Raw genomic sequence first — 17,874 nt, 5'->3', positions numbered from 1 at the left:
GCAAGAGTTGGTTCCTGACTAGGAAGCCTTTGCACCCTAGCCTCCTGCTGCTACTCCCTGTAGTAAGCTCCTGGGCAAACAACTGGGTGTGTTCAGAATGGAAACTGCCGCCATGCAGATTCCAGACCTGGCCTGGTCTTTGGCACCCTCTAGAGGAATATTTCATTCTTGTACCTGTGCTTTGAGTAACCAGATCCTCTGCCATGTACACTGTTGGCTTCGTGAACTCTTCAGACTTACTGTTCATCGCCCAGCACTTCACTCGCAGATGTCTGCAGCATCGAAAGATTGGCAATGATTCCCTCTCGTATCAGCACGATGTCACCTGCTCAAGTCCCCAATCTCTGCCTTGTCCTTTCAGACCCAGCCAGGCCCTGAATCTGAAGGACTTGGACCTCCCATGGTTCTCCGTTTCCCTCTTGGCCCCACTTCATTTATTTAGCTCCCCAGCCTTCAGCCTGAACCCCACATGGGGCCAGCTTTGGTTCCTTAATGGAGGCTTGCCTTTCTCAAGGGAAGCATTTTCCTGAGGGCGACACCCATGTTTCTTCTTTCTGACCTCAGGTAGGGGCCCCATAGGAACAGGCTGGGGAGAAAGGGGGTGCAGTCCCTTATCTCAGATGAGAATGAAGGCTGTTCAAGTGAAGGCTCCCTGAGGACTGACCCAAGGTCTTCTATATCCTTCTGTTTGCTTATGATTTCCAGAAATTTCTACTCATAGTTTCTATTCTTCTTGGCTTTCCCCATGGGTAGCCTCTGCTACCTCAGGCTCTGGCTCCAAAGTAGGGCCCAAAATGTGGCTTTCCTCTGGGGCTGAAGCTCAGAGAGCCCACCTGGACCTCATCTCTGGCCTCACTAGGGCTGCTTTAGAATTCAGTCACTATGACGCTACTGGCAGGAGGAGAGATTCTATTTTGGGCCGTGTGTCTGGATGTGGCTCAAGTAGCACAAGCCAAACCTCTTCCCTACTGACCTCTCCCCTGGAGGAGTGGATGTAGCCTTGGACTCATGCTGGGGAGGGCCGAGAGGCAGGCTCCAGGCTGAGGTCACTAGCAGAGGCTCTGCTGTGGGTGCAGTGTGGAGCCTGGACACACACGGAGGAATGGGATCAAGCTTGCTTTAATCAAGGAACTCCTAAGGCAGAGGCTGAGGTGTGTCAGCAGCGTGAGTGGGGCTCCAAGCTGCTGGGGGCAGGTTGGGCTCTTTAGGAACTTCCAAACCTGGAGACTACTGTATGGGTCGGAGGTGATGGTGGAGTTATTTGGGAAAGAAGCCCCAGCTGGGAGTGGAAGGCTTGGCTTTCTATGCTGGCCTTTGTTTCTTTACCTGTAAGGTGGTAGCTGGCAGGACCAGAGAAGCTGGGGACAGCAGAGGCTGGGAGGATGTATTGGGCCAGGTTGTCAGCAGGGACTGGGGATGGGAGGAAGAAGGAGCCAAGGACCAACTCCACTGGTCCAAGGCAAAAAAAAGTAGGCCAGAGATGGGTCAGCCTAGAGATAGATTTTGGTGATAGGGTTTTGTGCTTGGGAAGACTTGGGAAAGGCGAACAGGACCTCTGAAGGACCTGGCCCAGGGGTCTGGCTTCCAGAGGCCAATATGGGAATAGAGGGTGGGACTCCAGGGCCTGTCCTCATTGGCTGAGACACACCTAACCCACCCCATTTCTCCCTTTCCAGCTAGCAGAACTGTGTCTAGTGTCTTCTCCCATGGAAACGGGGCGGGAGGGAGTGGGGGAGCTGACATATGGGTCAAGTTCTGTATCCCCCATTCCTATTTCACCTCTCTGTGATTCCACAGCATTTAGAAATCTGAAAGACCAAATATGGCTTGGATGGACAGGCAGAGACGGTAAGCAACCCAGCTTCTATTCCTCCCCCTGCCCACTCTTGGCCCAGCATACCTTATCCCCTGACTCAGTCTCTCTCTGGCAGAAACTGTTCTCCTAAACCCCCTCCTTTTCATCCACTTAGTAGCTCACTGGGCCCCAGAGGAAAGATCCCTCCTACCTGTCTCTCATGCCCCATAATGCAGCTGAAACTTGGCCCGGGGTAAGAGGGACTTTGAAAGATCTGGATGGGGATCTGAGGTTGGCCATTGGATTTATTTATTTATTTATTTATTTATTTATTTATTTGGTTTCGTTCGTGGGGCCTGAACTCTGGGCCTGGGCGCTGTCCCTCAGCTCTTCAGCTCAAGGCTAGCGCTCTACCACTTGAGTCACAACGCCACTTCCGGCTTTTTTCTTTTTGCTTATGTGGTGCTGAGGAATCGAACCCAGGGCCTCAGGCATGCAAGGCAAGCGCTCTACCACTGAGCCACCTTCCCAGCCCCTGGCCATTGGATTTTGATTGCCCCTCTATAGGTGGCACTCAGCTGAACTGAACTCATCACCCCTCAGCTTCTCAGGCATAACTCTCTTTGGGGCAAAAGCATGAGCCAAAGTCCTTGTACTGGCCAAGACTCTCCCTATCTGCTCCCTTTTACTTCTCTGGACCTCATCCTAAGCCTCGCTCTCCCTGCTCCAATCACACTAACTTCCTTTACTTTCTGCACACATGTGGAGTCCTGCATTGACTTCTTTTTGCTTGAAGTGCTCTTCTGCATTACTCCTTTTATTTCCTCCATGTTTGTTCAAAAGCTACCATCCCTGCAAGACTTATGACAGCCCCACTTGAAATCAAACTCCATGCCCTCAGTTCCTTTTCTCTGCCTTATATTTTCCCATAGGACTTAATTATCTTCTAACAAGCGACTGTCCTTGCTTATGCAAGTGCTGCCAGTACCACGTGAGCTAGAGCATCTGTTTGTGCCCTTGTGGGTGTGGAGAACAAGTAGATTCCACTGTGTATGGCTGACATTTCTGTCTCTAGCCCACATCTCTCTCCTGGGCTTCCAGAGACCCACTGGTAGCCCAGATTTCAGTTGAAAACAGATTTCTACACTTCCCCCAAACCTGCTCCTCTTCCTATGGTCTCTGCTTGGTCAGGGGTCTCCTCTTCCAAGTTCAAGCCAGAAGTCAAGACCACATCCTTGATGTTTTTCTTTCCATAACCTCACACCTACCGAGTGGCCAATATCCTAAAATATCTAGAACATGTAAATTTCCTGTCATTGTTTCTACCTGATTGAGCTACCATTTGTTTTCTTCTTCTTCTCCTTCTTTTTCTTTTTCTTTTGGTGCTGTTGCTGGTATTTGAACACAGGTTCTCATGCTCTTGCTTGGCTATTTTGCTCAATGCTGGTGCTCTATCATTTGATGCCCAGCTCCACTTCTGGCTTCTTGGTGGGTTAATTAGATAAGAGACTCAGGGGTCTGGGAATGTGGCTTAGTGGTAGAGTACTTGCTTACCATGTATGAAGTTCGATTCCTCAGCACCACATAAACAGAAAAGGCCAGAAGTGGTGCTGTGGCTCAAGAGGTAGAAGTATTAACCTTAAGCAAAAAGAAACTCAGGAATAGTACTCAAGTCCTGAATTCAAGCCCCAAGACTGGCCAAAAATAAAAAGAGTCTCAGGGACTTTTCTGCCTGGGCTGGCTTCAAACATCAATCCTCAGATCTCAGCGCCCACCCCCTTTTTTTGTCAGTCGTGGGGCTTGAACTCTGGGCTTGGGCGCTGTCCCTCAGCTCTTCAACTCAAGGACAGTGCTCTACCGCTTGAGCCACAGCGCCACTTCCAATTCTCCAGTGATTTATTGGAGATATCTCACGGACTTTCCTGCCCGGGCTGGCTTTGAACCACAGATCCTCAGATCTCAGCCTCATGAGTAGCTAGGATTACAAGTGTGAGCCACCAGTGCCCGGCTCAGCCTCTTGAGTAACTAGAATTATAGGAGTGAGCCACCAGCACCCAACCCTCTTCTTCCTCTTAATCCTCCAGATCCCAGGACCTTCCCCAAACTTCAGTCTCAGACTTCCTTCCACACAGATGTTGGGGCCTGAAACTCATCTTTTCATCTGTCTATCCAACTAAGCATTCATTAAACAAATACTTGTTAAGTGTTGGGTACTATGGGAAGCTTTGGGATGTAGTTGATTGTAAGAAACGGATTCTCCAGTTCTCATCCAACCAATATTTATTGCACATCTTCCCTGTACTAAGCACTGAGGATAAACCATGAAGAAAGGTCCTTTCTTCCCTTTCTCACTCACTCATTCACTCATGCATTCAGTTACTCAAAATTGTCCTTTTATGCCCACATGGTGCAGGGCTGGTGTGTTTTGCTGACTCCCTCATCTTCAGAAGCTGATGCATGCATGCATATATGTATGTATGTATGTATGTATATATATTTTTTTCAGGACTCAGTGCTGCTTAGAGTCCACAATCAGTCTTTAATGTATGCAGTTATTAGGTTGCTTTACTATTGCCGGCCCTGACCTGTGACCCCAATCTGTCTCCTGCAGATAGACAACTCTTCAGCCGACTTTCTCCAGCAACTCATCATTCCCTATAGTATGTGTGTGTGTGTATGTGTGTGTGTGTGTGTGTGTGTGTGTGTGTGTGTGTGTGTATGCATGTGTGTGTGTCAGTACTGGGGTCTGAACTCAAGGTCTGGGAACTGTCTCTTAACTTTTTTTTGCTCAAGGCTGATACTCTACTACTTGAGCTGCAGCTCCACTTCTGACTTTCTGGTGGTTAACTGGGGATAAAGAGTCTCACAGACTGCCCAGGCTGTCTTTGCAGCTTGATCCTCAGATCTCAGCCTCCTTAGTAGTTAGGATTTACAGGTGTGAGTGAGCCTCTGGCACCTGGCTGCAATGACATATTCAACTGTGCCACTTGTTCAGGCCTGGCTAGAAGAAAGAGCCTGGATGAGTCATCTTCCCCAGTTCCCCTCCATGTCCCTGTGGTGCTCGATGCCTCCAGTACCAGCTGTCCTGACTGTCCTGGGCTGGAGAAGGCATAGGTAGAAAGGCTTCAGGGTTACTCATTAACTGAACCGTGAGCTGAAGAGCCCATGAGCAGGAGGCTGACTTGAGTCTTCTGTCCATGGGCTTGGACTGCGACTGCTTCACGCCCACCCACAGCTCCATGATGAACTCTGGGCCTATACTAGCAAGGATAAAAGCAGTATTGCGGAAGGAGATGGTGCGAGAGTTCCTGGCAGAGTTCATGAGCACATATGTCATGATGGTAAGTGGGCAGGTAGTCTAGGGTGGGTGGGATCCCTCCCTCCCTCCCTCCCTTCCTCCCTCCTTCCCTATTACCCTTACCCCATAGGGCCTATTATCCCTTCCCCTGCCACTGAGCTGGGAGTCTGGGAAAGAAGCAAAGGAAAGTCTTTTGGGGGATGGAAAGGGCTCATAATATGCCAGGATAGAATGCAACAGTAGGTTGGAGGTCAGGGATCATGAGTAGGATCATGACTCAGAAGTCATGATGGAGCTTGGTACCTGTAGCTCTCACCTATGTAAACCTAGCTATTCAGGAGGCTGAGATCTGGGAAACCCAGCTCAAAGCCAGCTCTGGCAGGAAAGTCTGTGAGACTCTTATCTCCAATTTAGCACCCCAAAAAAGCCAGAAATGGAGCTGTGGCCCAAGCCTAGATCTTTAGTGTTGAGCACAAAAGCTCAGGGCAGCATCTAGGCCCTGAGTTCAAGCCCCAGGACTGTCATTAAAAAAAAAGGAAGGGGCTGGGAAGGTGGCTCAGTGGTAGAGCGCTTGCCTTGCATGCATGAGGCCCTGGGTTTGATTCCTCAACACCACATAAGCAGGAAAAAAAAATCTCGAAGTGGCGCTGTGGCTCAAGTGGTTGAACGCTAGCCTTGAGCTGAAGAGCTGAGGGACAGAGCCCAGGCCCAGAGTTCAGGCCCCATGACTGGACCCCTCCAAAAAAAATTAAAATTAAAAAAAAATTAAAAAAGGAAGATGGCATGATGGGAAATGTGGAAGAGAAAAGCCAGGAATAGAGAGATCTGTGAAAACCTTGACTGTTAGGCCTTGGGAATTAAAAGGGAAACATTGAAGGCTCCCAAGCAGGGGATTTTAGAAAGTAACTGAGGGTACAGTGTGGAGCCTAAGCAGACAAGCCAGTAATGAGGTGGTACCATGACTGAGGTGGAGGGAGGACAGTGATGGACTGGGGTGGTGAAGATTTGTAGATGATGGAGGAAAGAAATTCCTCAAGCAGCCGACATGAACTAAGCTCTAGGGGCTATTCTAGAGTATGGGCTCAGCACAGGGCCAGAGATGAAGTTGCTTTGGATGTCACCAAATGAATTGTTGCTGGAACATCTTGGACAGTAGTTAAATGCTCGAGAGACTCGGGCTGGAAGGAGAGAAGTAAAGTTTGTAAGAATATGGGTGCCCGTGGCTCATGTTTGTAACCCTAGCTACTTAGAAGGCTGAGATCTGAGGATCACTAGTTGAAGACAGCCTGGGCAGGAAAGTTTATGAGACTCTTATCTCCAATTAACCAGCAAAAGGCCAGAAGTGGATCTGTAGTTCAAGTGGTACAGTGCCAGACTTGAGGAAAAAAGTTCAGTGACAGTGCTCAGGTCCTGAGTTCAAACCACATGATTGGTGCGTGCACCCCGGCCCCTCCTCCCCCCGAATGATTGTAGAGTTCTTATCCTGATGTCACTATTGAGTTAATGAGCTGTCCATGGGCAGGATTCTTGCTGACTCCAAGCTTGTCTTCCTAATTCTGAAGCATAGACTCCATAGAGTCAACCCTTCATAAGTTTGAAGTTGGGTTTGAACTCTGGATGTGCTGCTGTGTATTTTTTTTTTTTTTTTTTTTTTTTGTCGGTCGTGGGGCTTGAACTCTGGGCCTGAGCGCTGTCCCTCAGCTCTTCAGCTCAAGGCGAGTGCTCTACCACTTGAGCTACAGCGCCACTTCCGGTTTTCTGGTGGTTTATTGGAGATAGGAGTCTCACGGTCTCTCCTGCCCGGGCTGGCTTTGAACCGCGATCCTCAGATCTCAGCCTCCTGAGTAGCTAGGATTACAGGCGTGAGCCACCAGCGCCCGGCTTGTGTATTTTTTTTAATCCCCAGCCTTTCCTTTATTTTCCCCTTTTCTCCTTTCCTTTCTCTATTATTATTATTATTATTATTTTGCCAGTCATGGGACTTGAACTCACGGCCTAGGCACTGTCTCTGAACTTTTTTTGCTCAAGCATTTTAATGGCTCAGAGCATTAGCTTCCTTGTTGGTAAGTGTGAGCACTAACACGGTGGCCGCCTTGTGTGTAGGAGGCCAGCTACCAGCACCTGGCATATATGTGGTCTGTCAGTTGGCCCCTTGTTACTCTCAGCCTTTCTTCTTCCCTTCCTTTTTCTTCTCTCTTACCTGCTCTGGCTCCTGAGTATGAACACAGCCTGATTTCTGCCCCCTTTAATCCGGGACAAAGTAATTCATTTATGACAAGACATTCCAGTCTCATGAGGGCTGTTAAACCTTGGAACCTGGGAGGCAGTGGGTGATTCCTCGGGAGTTCTTAGGAAAGCAGGCACTGCCCATACTCCATGATATCTGCCCATTATCTCCCAACCCTTCTCCTTTCTCTCCTTTTCAGTGCTGGGGATCGAACCCAGGGCGTTGGATGTGTTAGACAAGTCTTTTTTGCCAGTCCTGGGGTTTGAACTCAGGGCCTGGGCACTGTCTCTGAACCTCTCTTTGCTCAGGTCTAGCACTCTACCAATTGAGCCACAACGCCATTTCTGACTTTTTCTGCTTAAGTGGTATTGAAGAAAGGAACCCAAGGCTTCATGCATGCTAGGCAAGCACTCTACCATTAAGCCACGTTCCTCGCCCAAATTAATTATTTTTAAAATTGTTATTGTTAAGGAGTTGTACAAAGGGGTTATAATTCCATTAGTCAGAGGATGGGTACTATGCTTCTTGGACATTGTCACCCCTTCCTTTGCTTTCCTCCATTTTCCCCTCCTGTCCCTGCCCATAAGCTTTACATTCTACCACTTGAGCCATTGCTCTACTTTCAGCTTTTTGGTCTCACAGACTTTCCTGCCCAGGCTGGCTTTGAACTGCTATTGTCAGATCTCAGCCTCCAGAGTAGCCACCAGAGCCTGCCTCCTTAGCAGGCTTGTTAAAGCTTTCATCTTCAGGCTGTGCATAGTTCAAGACTCTTTTCAGTTTCTCCATCTGTAGGGTGGGAGACAAATATAAAACACTTGCTACACAGATTTGCTGTGATGGCTGAAGGAATGTAATGATTGTACAAGAACCTGGTGAGTTGGGCATGGTAATGCATACCTGGCATCCCAACTACTTGGATGAATGAGGCATGAGATCTCTGAGTTCACTTTTGTAAGATTAGAGAGAGATTATCTCAAAAACAAAAGGGCTGGTCTTGCGGTTCAAGCGGTACAGTACTTGCCTGTGAGGCTTTGGGTTCTGTCTGTAGTACTCAAAAACAAACAACAAAACCTTTCCAAGCTTCAAGTTTATATAGGACATTGTGTTGTTGTTATTTTTAGTTACCCATCCTAAGCCAAGAAGAGGAGGCTTTTTCAGTTGATAGGAAGCCCAGTGAATCACCAGGGTAAAGGTTTTACACAAAAGGCTAGTGTGACCTTGGACCTCATTTATTGAGGCTGGGGTGAGGGCAGTGAACTGTTCTCCTCCACTACCTTTAGAGATGTCTTTGGAGCCAATTTCTTGGCTATTGTGGAGACTTTGGGGCTGGGCTATTATTCACTGACCAAGAAGAGGAGTAGCTGGAGCTATTAAGGCCCTGGTGGAAACCCAGCTGGACCCTTGGGCCACGGGGCATGGATGGCAAACTTACATGCTACAAGGGCCAAGCCAGTCAAATTAGGGGACTAGGGGCTTGGGTTAATTGCAGAGTAGGTAAGGGAATGGCTGCCACTGCTCTAGCTGACTGTCACTGTAGAGGTGGAATGCAGGCCAGTATGGCCCAGGCTTCTCATTCTTTCAAAAGGAGTTAAAACTTGTCTTCAAAATCAAGTTAACCGGGCTGGGAAGGTGGCTCAATGGTAGAGCGCTTGCCTTGCATGCCTGAGGCCCTGGGTTCGATTCTTCAGCACCACATAAGCAAAAAGAAAAAACGTAGGAAGTGGCGCTGTGGCTCAAGTGGTAGAGCGCTAGCCTTGAGCTGAAGAGCCAAGGCACAGCACCCAGGCCCAGAGTTCAGGCCCCACGACCGACCCTTCCCCCCCCCCAAAAAAAAATCAAGTTAATCAAGCCTGGCCTCAGTTGCTCATGCCTGTAATCTTAGCTACTCAGGAGACTGAGATCTGAGGATCAGTGTTTGAAGCCTGAACAGAAAAGTCTGTGAGATTCTTTTCTCTTAACTACTGAAAAGCTGGAAATGTGATTCAAGTGGTAGAGTACCAGCTTTGAGTGAAAAAGCTAAGAGGGGCTGGGGGAGGATGGGAGGGGATGGGAAGGGGAAACAAAGGAGGATGCTGCAATGTTTGATAAGAAATGTACTCATTATCTTGCCCATGTAATTGTAACCCCTCTGTACAGTATTTTCACAATAAAAAATTAAATAAAAATTAAAAAAAAGAAAAGAAAAAGCTAAGAGATAGTACCTAGGTCCCGAATTCTCCAGTTACTGGCAAGTACTACACACACACACACACACAAGTGCTATCAGAAATTTCCTTCAGGGGCTGGGAATGTGTCTTAGTGATAGAGTGTTTGCCAAGCATGCATGAAGTGGCACCATGGCTCAAGTAGTAGAGTGCTATCCTTGAGCAAAAGAAGCTCAGGGACAGTGCCCAGACTCTGAGTTCAAGCCTCAGGACTGGCAAAAAGAAAAAAGAAAAAAGAAAAAAAGGAATTTCCTTCAGCCTAGCTTGTAGTTTGAGATTCCCTAAGTTGTGCACTCTATCTCAGGAACCCCCTTCTTAAAGCTCTACCTCCACTCAAACTTCAAGTGGTCCAGGGTCAAAGTGCCTGGAAATGCCAAAGACCTGAATCTTTGTCTTTTTTTTTTTTTTTTTTTTTAATGGCACAAGAGTTTGAACTCAGCGCCTCCCACTTGCTAGACAGGTACTCTACTACTTACACTATATCCCAAGCTATTTTATGTTTCAGTTTGTTTTCCAGGTAGAGTCTTGCTTTTCTTGTCCAGGCAGTGTGGACTATAGTCCTCCTACTTTACACTTAATGTGTAGCTGGGATGTTAAGTGTACTCTGCCACACCCACCTCTATTCACTGATATGGGGAGGTCTTCCTTTTTGCTCATACTGGCCTCAACTTTTGATCCTCTCAATCTCAGCCTCTTGAGTAACTACAATTAGGAGTCACTACACCTAGGTCCTTAATCTTTTTTGTTTGTTTGTTTGTTTGTTTTTTGTCGGTTGTGGGGCTTGAACTCTGGGCCTGGGCACTGTCCCTCAGCTCTTCAGCTCAAGGCGAGCGCTCTACCACTTGAGCTACAGCGCCACTTCCAGTTTTCTGGTGGTTTATTGGAGATAGGAGTCTCATGGTCTCTCCTGCCCGGGCTGGCTTTGAACCGCGATCCTCAGATCTCAGCCTCCTGAGTAGCTAGGATTACAGGCGTGAGCCACCAGCGCCCGGCTGGTCCTTAATCTTTTTGTCGGTCATAAGGCTTGAACTCTGGGCCTGGGCTGCTGTCCCTAAGCTCTTCAGCTCAAGACTAGTGTGCTACCATTTGATCCACAGTGTCACTTCCAGTTTTCTGGTGTTTTATTGCAGGTAAGAGTCTCATGGACTTTTCTGCCCGGGCTGGCTTTGTACCACAATCCTCAGATCTCAGCCTCCTGAGTAGCTAGGATTAGAGGTGTGAGCCACCAGTGTCCCGCCTGTGAGTCTTTTTTTTTTTTTTTTTTTTTTTTTGGGTCCGGTCGTGGGGCCTGAACTCTGGGCCTGGGCACTGTCCCTCAGCTCTTCAGCTCAAGGCTAGGGCTCTACCACTTGAGCCACAGTGCCACTTCCTGCTTTTTTCTTTTTGCTTATGTGGTGCTGAGGAATCGAACCCAGGGCCTCAGGCATGCAAGGCAAGCGCTCTACCACTGAGCCACCTTCCCAGCCCCCTGTGAGTTTTTTTATACTCACCATCAGCTCTCCCTGGGTCAGGTTTGAAAGGCCTCCCTGAGAGCATGGAAGAGAAGGCTCTGGAGAATGAGGATATGGTGGAAGGGTTTTAAGGGCAACAACAGGGAGATAGATGGAATGGAAGCGGTGGGAAGCGAATTGACTGTGAGCTCTTTGCTCAGGATGTGGCTGCTGGGCAGGCAGACCCCTCAGAAGCCCTCCCTTGCAGGTGTTTGGCCTTGGTTCTGTGGCTCATAATGTTCTAACAAATCAAAAACAAGGGAGCTACCTTGGTGTCAACTTGGGTTTTGGCTTCGGAGTCACTATGGGAGTGCACATGGCAGGCAGCATCTCTGGTGAGTGAGCCCAGACCTTACCTGACTGGTCACAGTCAGGTACTTCTTAACAGATTGTTTCCTGCCCACTTCCACATAGCCCCTTCTGTGACCCAGCCAGGGCCTCACTGGTGACCATGAGGAGGGAGAATACCTCAGAACCCCTTGTCTCTATCTGTGTCTTCCCCAGACACTACCTGGGCCCTCTCTCCCACCACTTCTACTGGCTGGGTCATCTTAAAAAAATACTTTTACCTCCTCTGTCCCTCACTTTTCTTGAGTAGAGGGGTTAAACTGGAGGTGGGTCCCTAAAGTCATTGTAAGGGGTTAAATAAGAGTGTACTTGTCACACAGTCTGCACTCCGTAAACACTAGCTGTTAGTATTGTTGTTCTCAATGTTATTTATTTTGTTGTTCATTTCTATTTTTGCTCCTCCATTAAAACCTGTCCCTCACTACAACAGGGGCCCACATGAATGCAGCTGTGACCTTCACCAGCTGTGCGTTGGGCCGTGTGCCCTGGAAGAAGTTCCCTGTGTATGTGCTGGGTCAGTTCCTGGGCTCCTTCATGGCCTCTGCCACCATCTACATGCTCTTCTACAGTGAGTTTTCTGCTTCCAATCTCAGTCTCCTCCTCCGAAATATGAGCAAATCAGATTGTGTGTGTGTGTGTGTGTGTGTGTGTGTGTGTGTGTGTGCGCGCGCGCGCATGCATGTGCATGCATACAAGGGCTGGAGCTTTGAATTTGGGTGTTGTCCTTTAGCTTTTTTTGCTCAAGACTGGTGCTCTACCACTTGAGCCTTAGACCCACTTCTGGCTTTTTTGCTGGTTAATTGGAGAACTTTGAATTTTTCTGCCTGGGATAACTCTCAGCCTCTGGAGTAGCTAGGATTAAAGGCATGGCCCACTGGTGCCTGGCCAGCAGCTGAGATCCTGGTACCCCAGTCTGTTAAAAAAAATGTCTTGGAGAATCTGATCACAAAGACTCAACATCCCTAATATCAACTACTTAGGAGGAGATCAAAAAGATGATGGCTGAAGATGCAGCTCTGGCAAAACTCATCAAGACTCTCACCTCAATAAGCTAGGCAAGTTGATGCACAGCAGTGACCTTAGTGTAAGGGAAGCAGAGGTAGGGGCATAGTGTTCCAGACTGGCTTGGGCAAAAGCTCAAGACTTTATCTGAAAAATAACTACTGCAAAAAAAGACTTGGAGTGTGGTTTGAGTGGTAGAGGGTCTATGTAGCAGATGCCAGGTCCCGAATTTAAAAGAAAACAAAAGATGTGGGCCTCCAGTGGTGTAGGTCACTCTTTATCTCCACAGCGGCCATTCAAGAATTCTCAGGTGGGCTGCTGACAGTGAGCGGCCCCAAAGCGACTGCGGGCATTTTTGCCACCTACCTTCCTGGCCACATGACATTGTGGCGGGGCTTCCTGGATGAGGTGAGTAGTTCAGAGAGGGCTCCCCTTCCCAGATCCCCTCATGACAAAGAGGACGTGAGCAATTTGGGTGAGGTGTGTACCCAGACGTGTCTCTGCCAAGGCGTCTGGACTTGGGGACCTGCTGAGGCCCGGCGACCAGGCCAGGGCCTCTCCGGCTGCCATGGCATCTGCTCCCCAGGTGTTCCTCACAGGGATGCTCCAGCTGTGTCTCTTCGCCATTACGGACAAGAACAACAATCCGGCCCTTTCAGGGACAGAGGCCCTAGTGATTGGAACCCTCATTTGCATCATTGGGGTGTCCCTAGGCATGAACACAGGATATGCTATCAACCCATCCCGGGACCTGCCTCCCCGCTTCTTCACTTTCATGGCCGGCTGGGGAACACAAGTGTTCAGGTACTGCCCTGCCTAGGCTCTATTTCTGAAACTTTCTATGGGTCCCCTGCATGCTGAGTCCCATGGCGCCTGCAGGTGGTCCAGGGGGCAGGAGGAGGTTCTGAGGCTTCTTGGGGGAAATGCACATGCTTCTGTGGGACTATCAACTCAGCCTTAAATTGGGCTGAGGCTGGCCAGGACAACAGATATCCCCTGCGGTAGATGGAGGGGAATGGTAGCTTCTCTGCTCACTCCATCTAGGCCTCAGATGGACAGGAATGCCAACCTGGGCACCATGGCCCTCATAGGCATCCTCTTTTTTTTCACCTACAGTGCTGGGGACAACTGGTGGTGGGTGCCAGTGGTGGCACCGCCCCTGGGTGCTTACCTAGGTGGCATGGTGTACTTGATCTTCATTGGCTGCAACAGCTCACAAGAACCCCCGAAAACGGAGAATTCTGTGACATACGAAGACCACAAGATAACCATATTGCCCAAGAGCAGCTCATCCAAGTCTGCTCTTACCCCCATGTCTGTGAACCCTGCTTCAGTCCAGCCTGCCCAGCCCTTGGGCAGTTCCGGGATTACAGAGCGTTTCTAAGTAGAGATTATTTGTGATCCCAACCCTACTGCAATAAAGCAAGCCCTGTCCCACATCAGCACCCTCACTTCCTGAGGGCTTCCTGGGGCAGGCTTCTCTCTGGAGCTCTTCCAAGAGCTCCAGGGTTATTCTTTTAGGTCTTTCTTAGCAGGTTAGAACATAGAATGAGGGGGAGCAAACTCAGAGGGTCCTCTGATTAATGTTCCCTCAGAATGGCTTTCAGGCATGGGGAGGGGGGGTGGTGGTTTGAGCAAGAGCTGGTAGGGGCCAGTTTTGGGGACAATTTGAGGTTCTTAGGAGCAGGCAAGGTCCATGTATTTAGAGCAGAAAATTTCAACCTTCTTCCTCTGACAACTTTTTTTCTTAATTATACATATTAATACTACCTGTATACTATGTTGTTTGTGTACTATATCTGTGCTTTATACATAAAAGATTAAGACTTTTTTCACTCCTGTCTCCTGAATCCATTTTCATTCCCATGGGAATACTAGGTAATGGATGGAACACCTTTAAGGGGCGGGATCGTGTTCCTCTTTCCAAACACTGGAGCTCTCCCATGTGAAGGGTCAATTCCAAAATTGGGAAGGAGGATGTAATGAGGAAATTGCTTATATTTTTTCCTGCTGGTCCTGGGCTTTGAATTCTGGGCTTGGGTGCTACCTTAGCTATTTTGCTCGACTAGTGCTCTACTATGTGAACCACAGCTACACTTCTCACTTTTTTGTTTAATGATTAATTCGAGATTTAGAGTTCCATCAACTTTTCCTGCCAGGTTGTCTTTGAACCTCCAAGATCAGATTGCAGTCTTCTGAGTAGCTAGGATTACAGGCATGAGCCACCAGCTCCCATCTTGGCAATTCCTTCTAATAGTGAGGAGACAAGAAATGTGTGTGTGTGTGTGTGTGTGTGTGTGTGTGTGTGTGTGTGCGCGCACACACACACACACATGGCTCAAGGGGAGCTGGCTCTGGAATGGGGATGGGGGTAGCCAAAACCCATTGATGGCAGGGCCAGGCAGGAGTCCCCTTGGTTTGGAGGAGTCTTCTTCTGCTATCACTCATCCATTTAGCCTTTCCATAATCACTGTGTACCTATTGTGTGCAGGCCCTTGGGGCTTGTATAATGGAGTTATACAAGTTATAATGGATTCTCTGCCTGTGAGGAAGAGTACCGTCTAGTAACAAAGGAAGTGGAGGAGAGTTGGTGGCTTGGAGACCGTGGAGCTTACAGGGGGACTTATAGCCAGTCTCAGGGCTAAGGCCAGGGATGGCTTCCCAGAAAAGGGAGGACAGAGTGGGGGTGAAGGGTGTGGCTAAGATACCCACATTACAGGACAGGGGCAGAGGAAGCTAGGCTTGGGCCTCCTTTTCTTTTCTTTTTTTGGGGGTGTCTGGTTGTGGGGCCTGAACTCTGGGCCTGGCGCTGTCCCTCAGCTCTTCAGCTCAAGGCAAGTACTCTACCACTTGAGCCACAGCACCACTTCTGGCTTTTTTCTTCTGCTTATATGGTGCTGAGGAATTGAACCCAGAGCCTCATGCATGCAAGGCAAGCGCTCTACCACTGAGCCACCTTCCCAGCCCTTGGGCTTCCTTTTGAAGCTGAGGCAATTTAGGAAGCAGACCTGAGCAGCATCATGTGAGATGATGGAAATGGGGAGAGGCAGTAATCCAGGAGGCACAGCAAGGTGCCCCACAGGCAGTGCTATGGGCAGGGAGAGGAGAGATGTGATTTGATCAAGCCTTGGGAATACACCAGGCAGGACTTGGGTTCGGTTTGGGTAAAGTAGCTGGTAAGGAATGGCAGGAGTGAGGCTTGGACTTGAGGGGCTGAGGATCCCCACTGAGAATAGGATTTGGAGAGGAAGACTAGTAACATTCTGGGTATATTCTGTCTGAGTTGCCTATGGAACTTTGGGAAGGGGGATCAGAGATTTGTGGTCTTGGGCATTCAAACTCTGAATCTTCTCTTTTCACTTGTAAAATGGGGTTAAGAATATCATCTACTAGCCGGGCACTGGTGGCTCACGCCTGTAATCCTAGCTACTCAGGAGGCTGAGATCTGAGGATCGCGGTTCAAAGCCAGCCCGGGCAGGAGAGACCGTGAGACTCCTATCTCCAATAAACCACCAGAAAACCGGAAGTGGCGCTGTAGCTCAAGTGGTAGAGCGCTCGCCTTGAGTTGAAGAGCTGAGGGACAGCGCCCAGGCCCAGAGTTCAAGCCCCACGACTGACAAAAAAAAAAAAAAAAAAAAAAAAAAAAGAATATCATCTACTAAGCCAGGCACATTACACGTGGGTAATATAAGCAATTTAGTAATTTTCAAGTTCTAGGGCTGGGGGGTAAATTTGTGCATTTGTTACATGATTATGATTATTATTTGTTACATGATTATATAATACATAAATATGATGTGTATGCTATGAATCTAAAATCAGCTGTAGTATAACATCAGGAGGGGCTGACAGGTTACACGGCTAAGGGGCCCAGGAGGTAGGCACCAAGCCCAGGGAACCAGGTCTGGGAGTGACTAGGAAAGAGCTGGCAGCTGAGTCACCAGTGGCCCCCATCTGACCCAGGCAAGCCCTTTCCCCCCCTCAGCCCCAGCAGCCTTGTGAGCATGAAGGTGGTGTCCTTTCATTCCTGGCATTCCAGGGGAACATGACCCCAAGGCCTCAATGGTAGCTGAGAAGCATGTGCAAGCCCGAGGGCTTTGAGTCTAATTCCTATGCCCCTCACTAAACCCAGGCTTTTCTTCCTTCTTTTCTTTCATCTATCTATCTTTTATGCTAGCACCGGGCCTTGATCTCAGGAGCTGTCCCTTAATGTGTGTGTGGGGGGGTGGGGGGGTGGGGGGTGGGGCTTGAACCAAGGACCTGATAGCTTCACTTTTCTTTTTCATTCAAAGTTGGTGCTCTTCTACTTGAAGCATGCCTCCATTTCCTCCTTAGCTTAATTTTTAAGTTTTTTCTTTGCAGCCCTCCTACTTGAGCCAAAGCTCTTTTTGGTGGTTAACTGGAGATGAGTTGCCTGAATTTTCCTGCCCGGGCTGACTTTGAACCTTGATCCTCAGCTCTCAGCCCAAGTAGTTAGGCTGATAGGCCACCAGCACCTGGCTCTGAATACCAGCCTTTCACAGCCTCACGTTCCTGGTAGTATGTTCATCTAGAACTCCTACCTGCTGTGTGCTGTCCTGCCACCAATTTGCCTTTGATGTTTCCTGTCACAACTTGCAGGTTCCAGTGCCAATGGCAGGCTCAGTCCAATGGGCCCTGACCCCAGGCACATTCTCTCAGCAGACATTGGTTGAGAGCTTATAATGTGACAGCCATCATTCTAGCACCAAGGATATGGGAACAAGGAAAACAAACAAATCTCTGGACTGTGCAAAATATATGGTGGGTAACTAATGCCAAGAAGGATGAACAGGAAGTTCTAGGGAGCTATGAACCAAAGACAGCCTTGCTGAGAAGCTAATTACGGGAGGACCTGGAAGGGGTGATGGAGTGAGGCATGGAGACACTTGGGGCGGGGTGGGAGAGCGTGTCAGGATGAAGAGCTCAGGAGGCGGGACCTGGAGGAGCCATTGTGCTGGAATGGAAGGGGAAGAAGATGAGGTCAGAGAAATAGAGGGTACGGGTGGACTGAGGCCAGGTCCAGGGGAGAGATGAGGACAAAGGTTGGGGCAGAGGTGAGAGTCTTTGGAGGGGAAAGGCAGGTCCTGGTGCAGGAAGGAAGCAGGATGGGTGGAGTGGGCCCATTGTGGGGCCTTGTTGGCCAATACATGCAGGCATGTTCACGTGTGCGCATGCACACACATTCCCATTTCCCAGCACAGACTGCCTATGTGACACAGACAACACTGCTCCCTTCTCTGGGCCTTGGATTCCCTTCTCCACAGTGAGCTTTGACTTGTTGGTGTCTGTGGGCCTCCTAGCTGACTTCTTCCAGCACTCTGAGGCCTCCTTTTAGAGGCCTACTCTCCAACCTGCCTTCTCTAGATGAGGCTGAAGTTGAGATGGGCACAGAGGCTGGGCAGGAACAACTCCAAGCCCCAGGCCAGGCTCTTCCAGGGCTTTTCTGCAAGCCCTTTGCAAGCACAGCAAAGCAGGTTTGGTTTGCAGCC

At 49.0% G+C, this 17,874-nt stretch overlaps 1 protein-coding gene across 1 annotated transcript; it reads left to right on the top strand.

Moving 5' to 3' along the window:
* The first annotated feature begins 1,010 nt into the window (after positions 1–1,010).
* Positions 1,011–14,199, top strand: Aqp7 (aquaporin 7). The gene is made up of 8 exons (XM_070008724.1): positions 1,011–1,151; positions 1,798–1,848; positions 5,031–5,136; positions 11,223–11,349; positions 11,793–11,930; positions 12,654–12,772; positions 12,951–13,168; positions 13,481–14,199. The coding sequence occupies exons 2-8, from the start codon at positions 1,823–1,825 to the stop codon at positions 13,746–13,748; spliced, it is 1,002 nt and encodes a 333-aa protein (XP_069864825.1). The 5' UTR covers positions 1,011–1,151; positions 1,798–1,822; the 3' UTR covers positions 13,749–14,199.
* The last annotated feature ends 3,675 nt before the right edge of the window (positions 14,200–17,874 follow it).

The sequence above is a fragment of the Dipodomys merriami genome, unplaced genomic scaffold (assembly GCF_024711535.1).
Source record: "Dipodomys merriami isolate MVZ:Mamm:240054 unplaced genomic scaffold, mDipMer1.0.p SCAF_11, whole genome shotgun sequence".
Taxonomy (NCBI): Eukaryota; Metazoa; Chordata; class Mammalia; order Rodentia; family Heteromyidae; genus Dipodomys; species Dipodomys merriami.
This window is presented reverse-complemented; position numbering and strand designations above follow the sequence as displayed.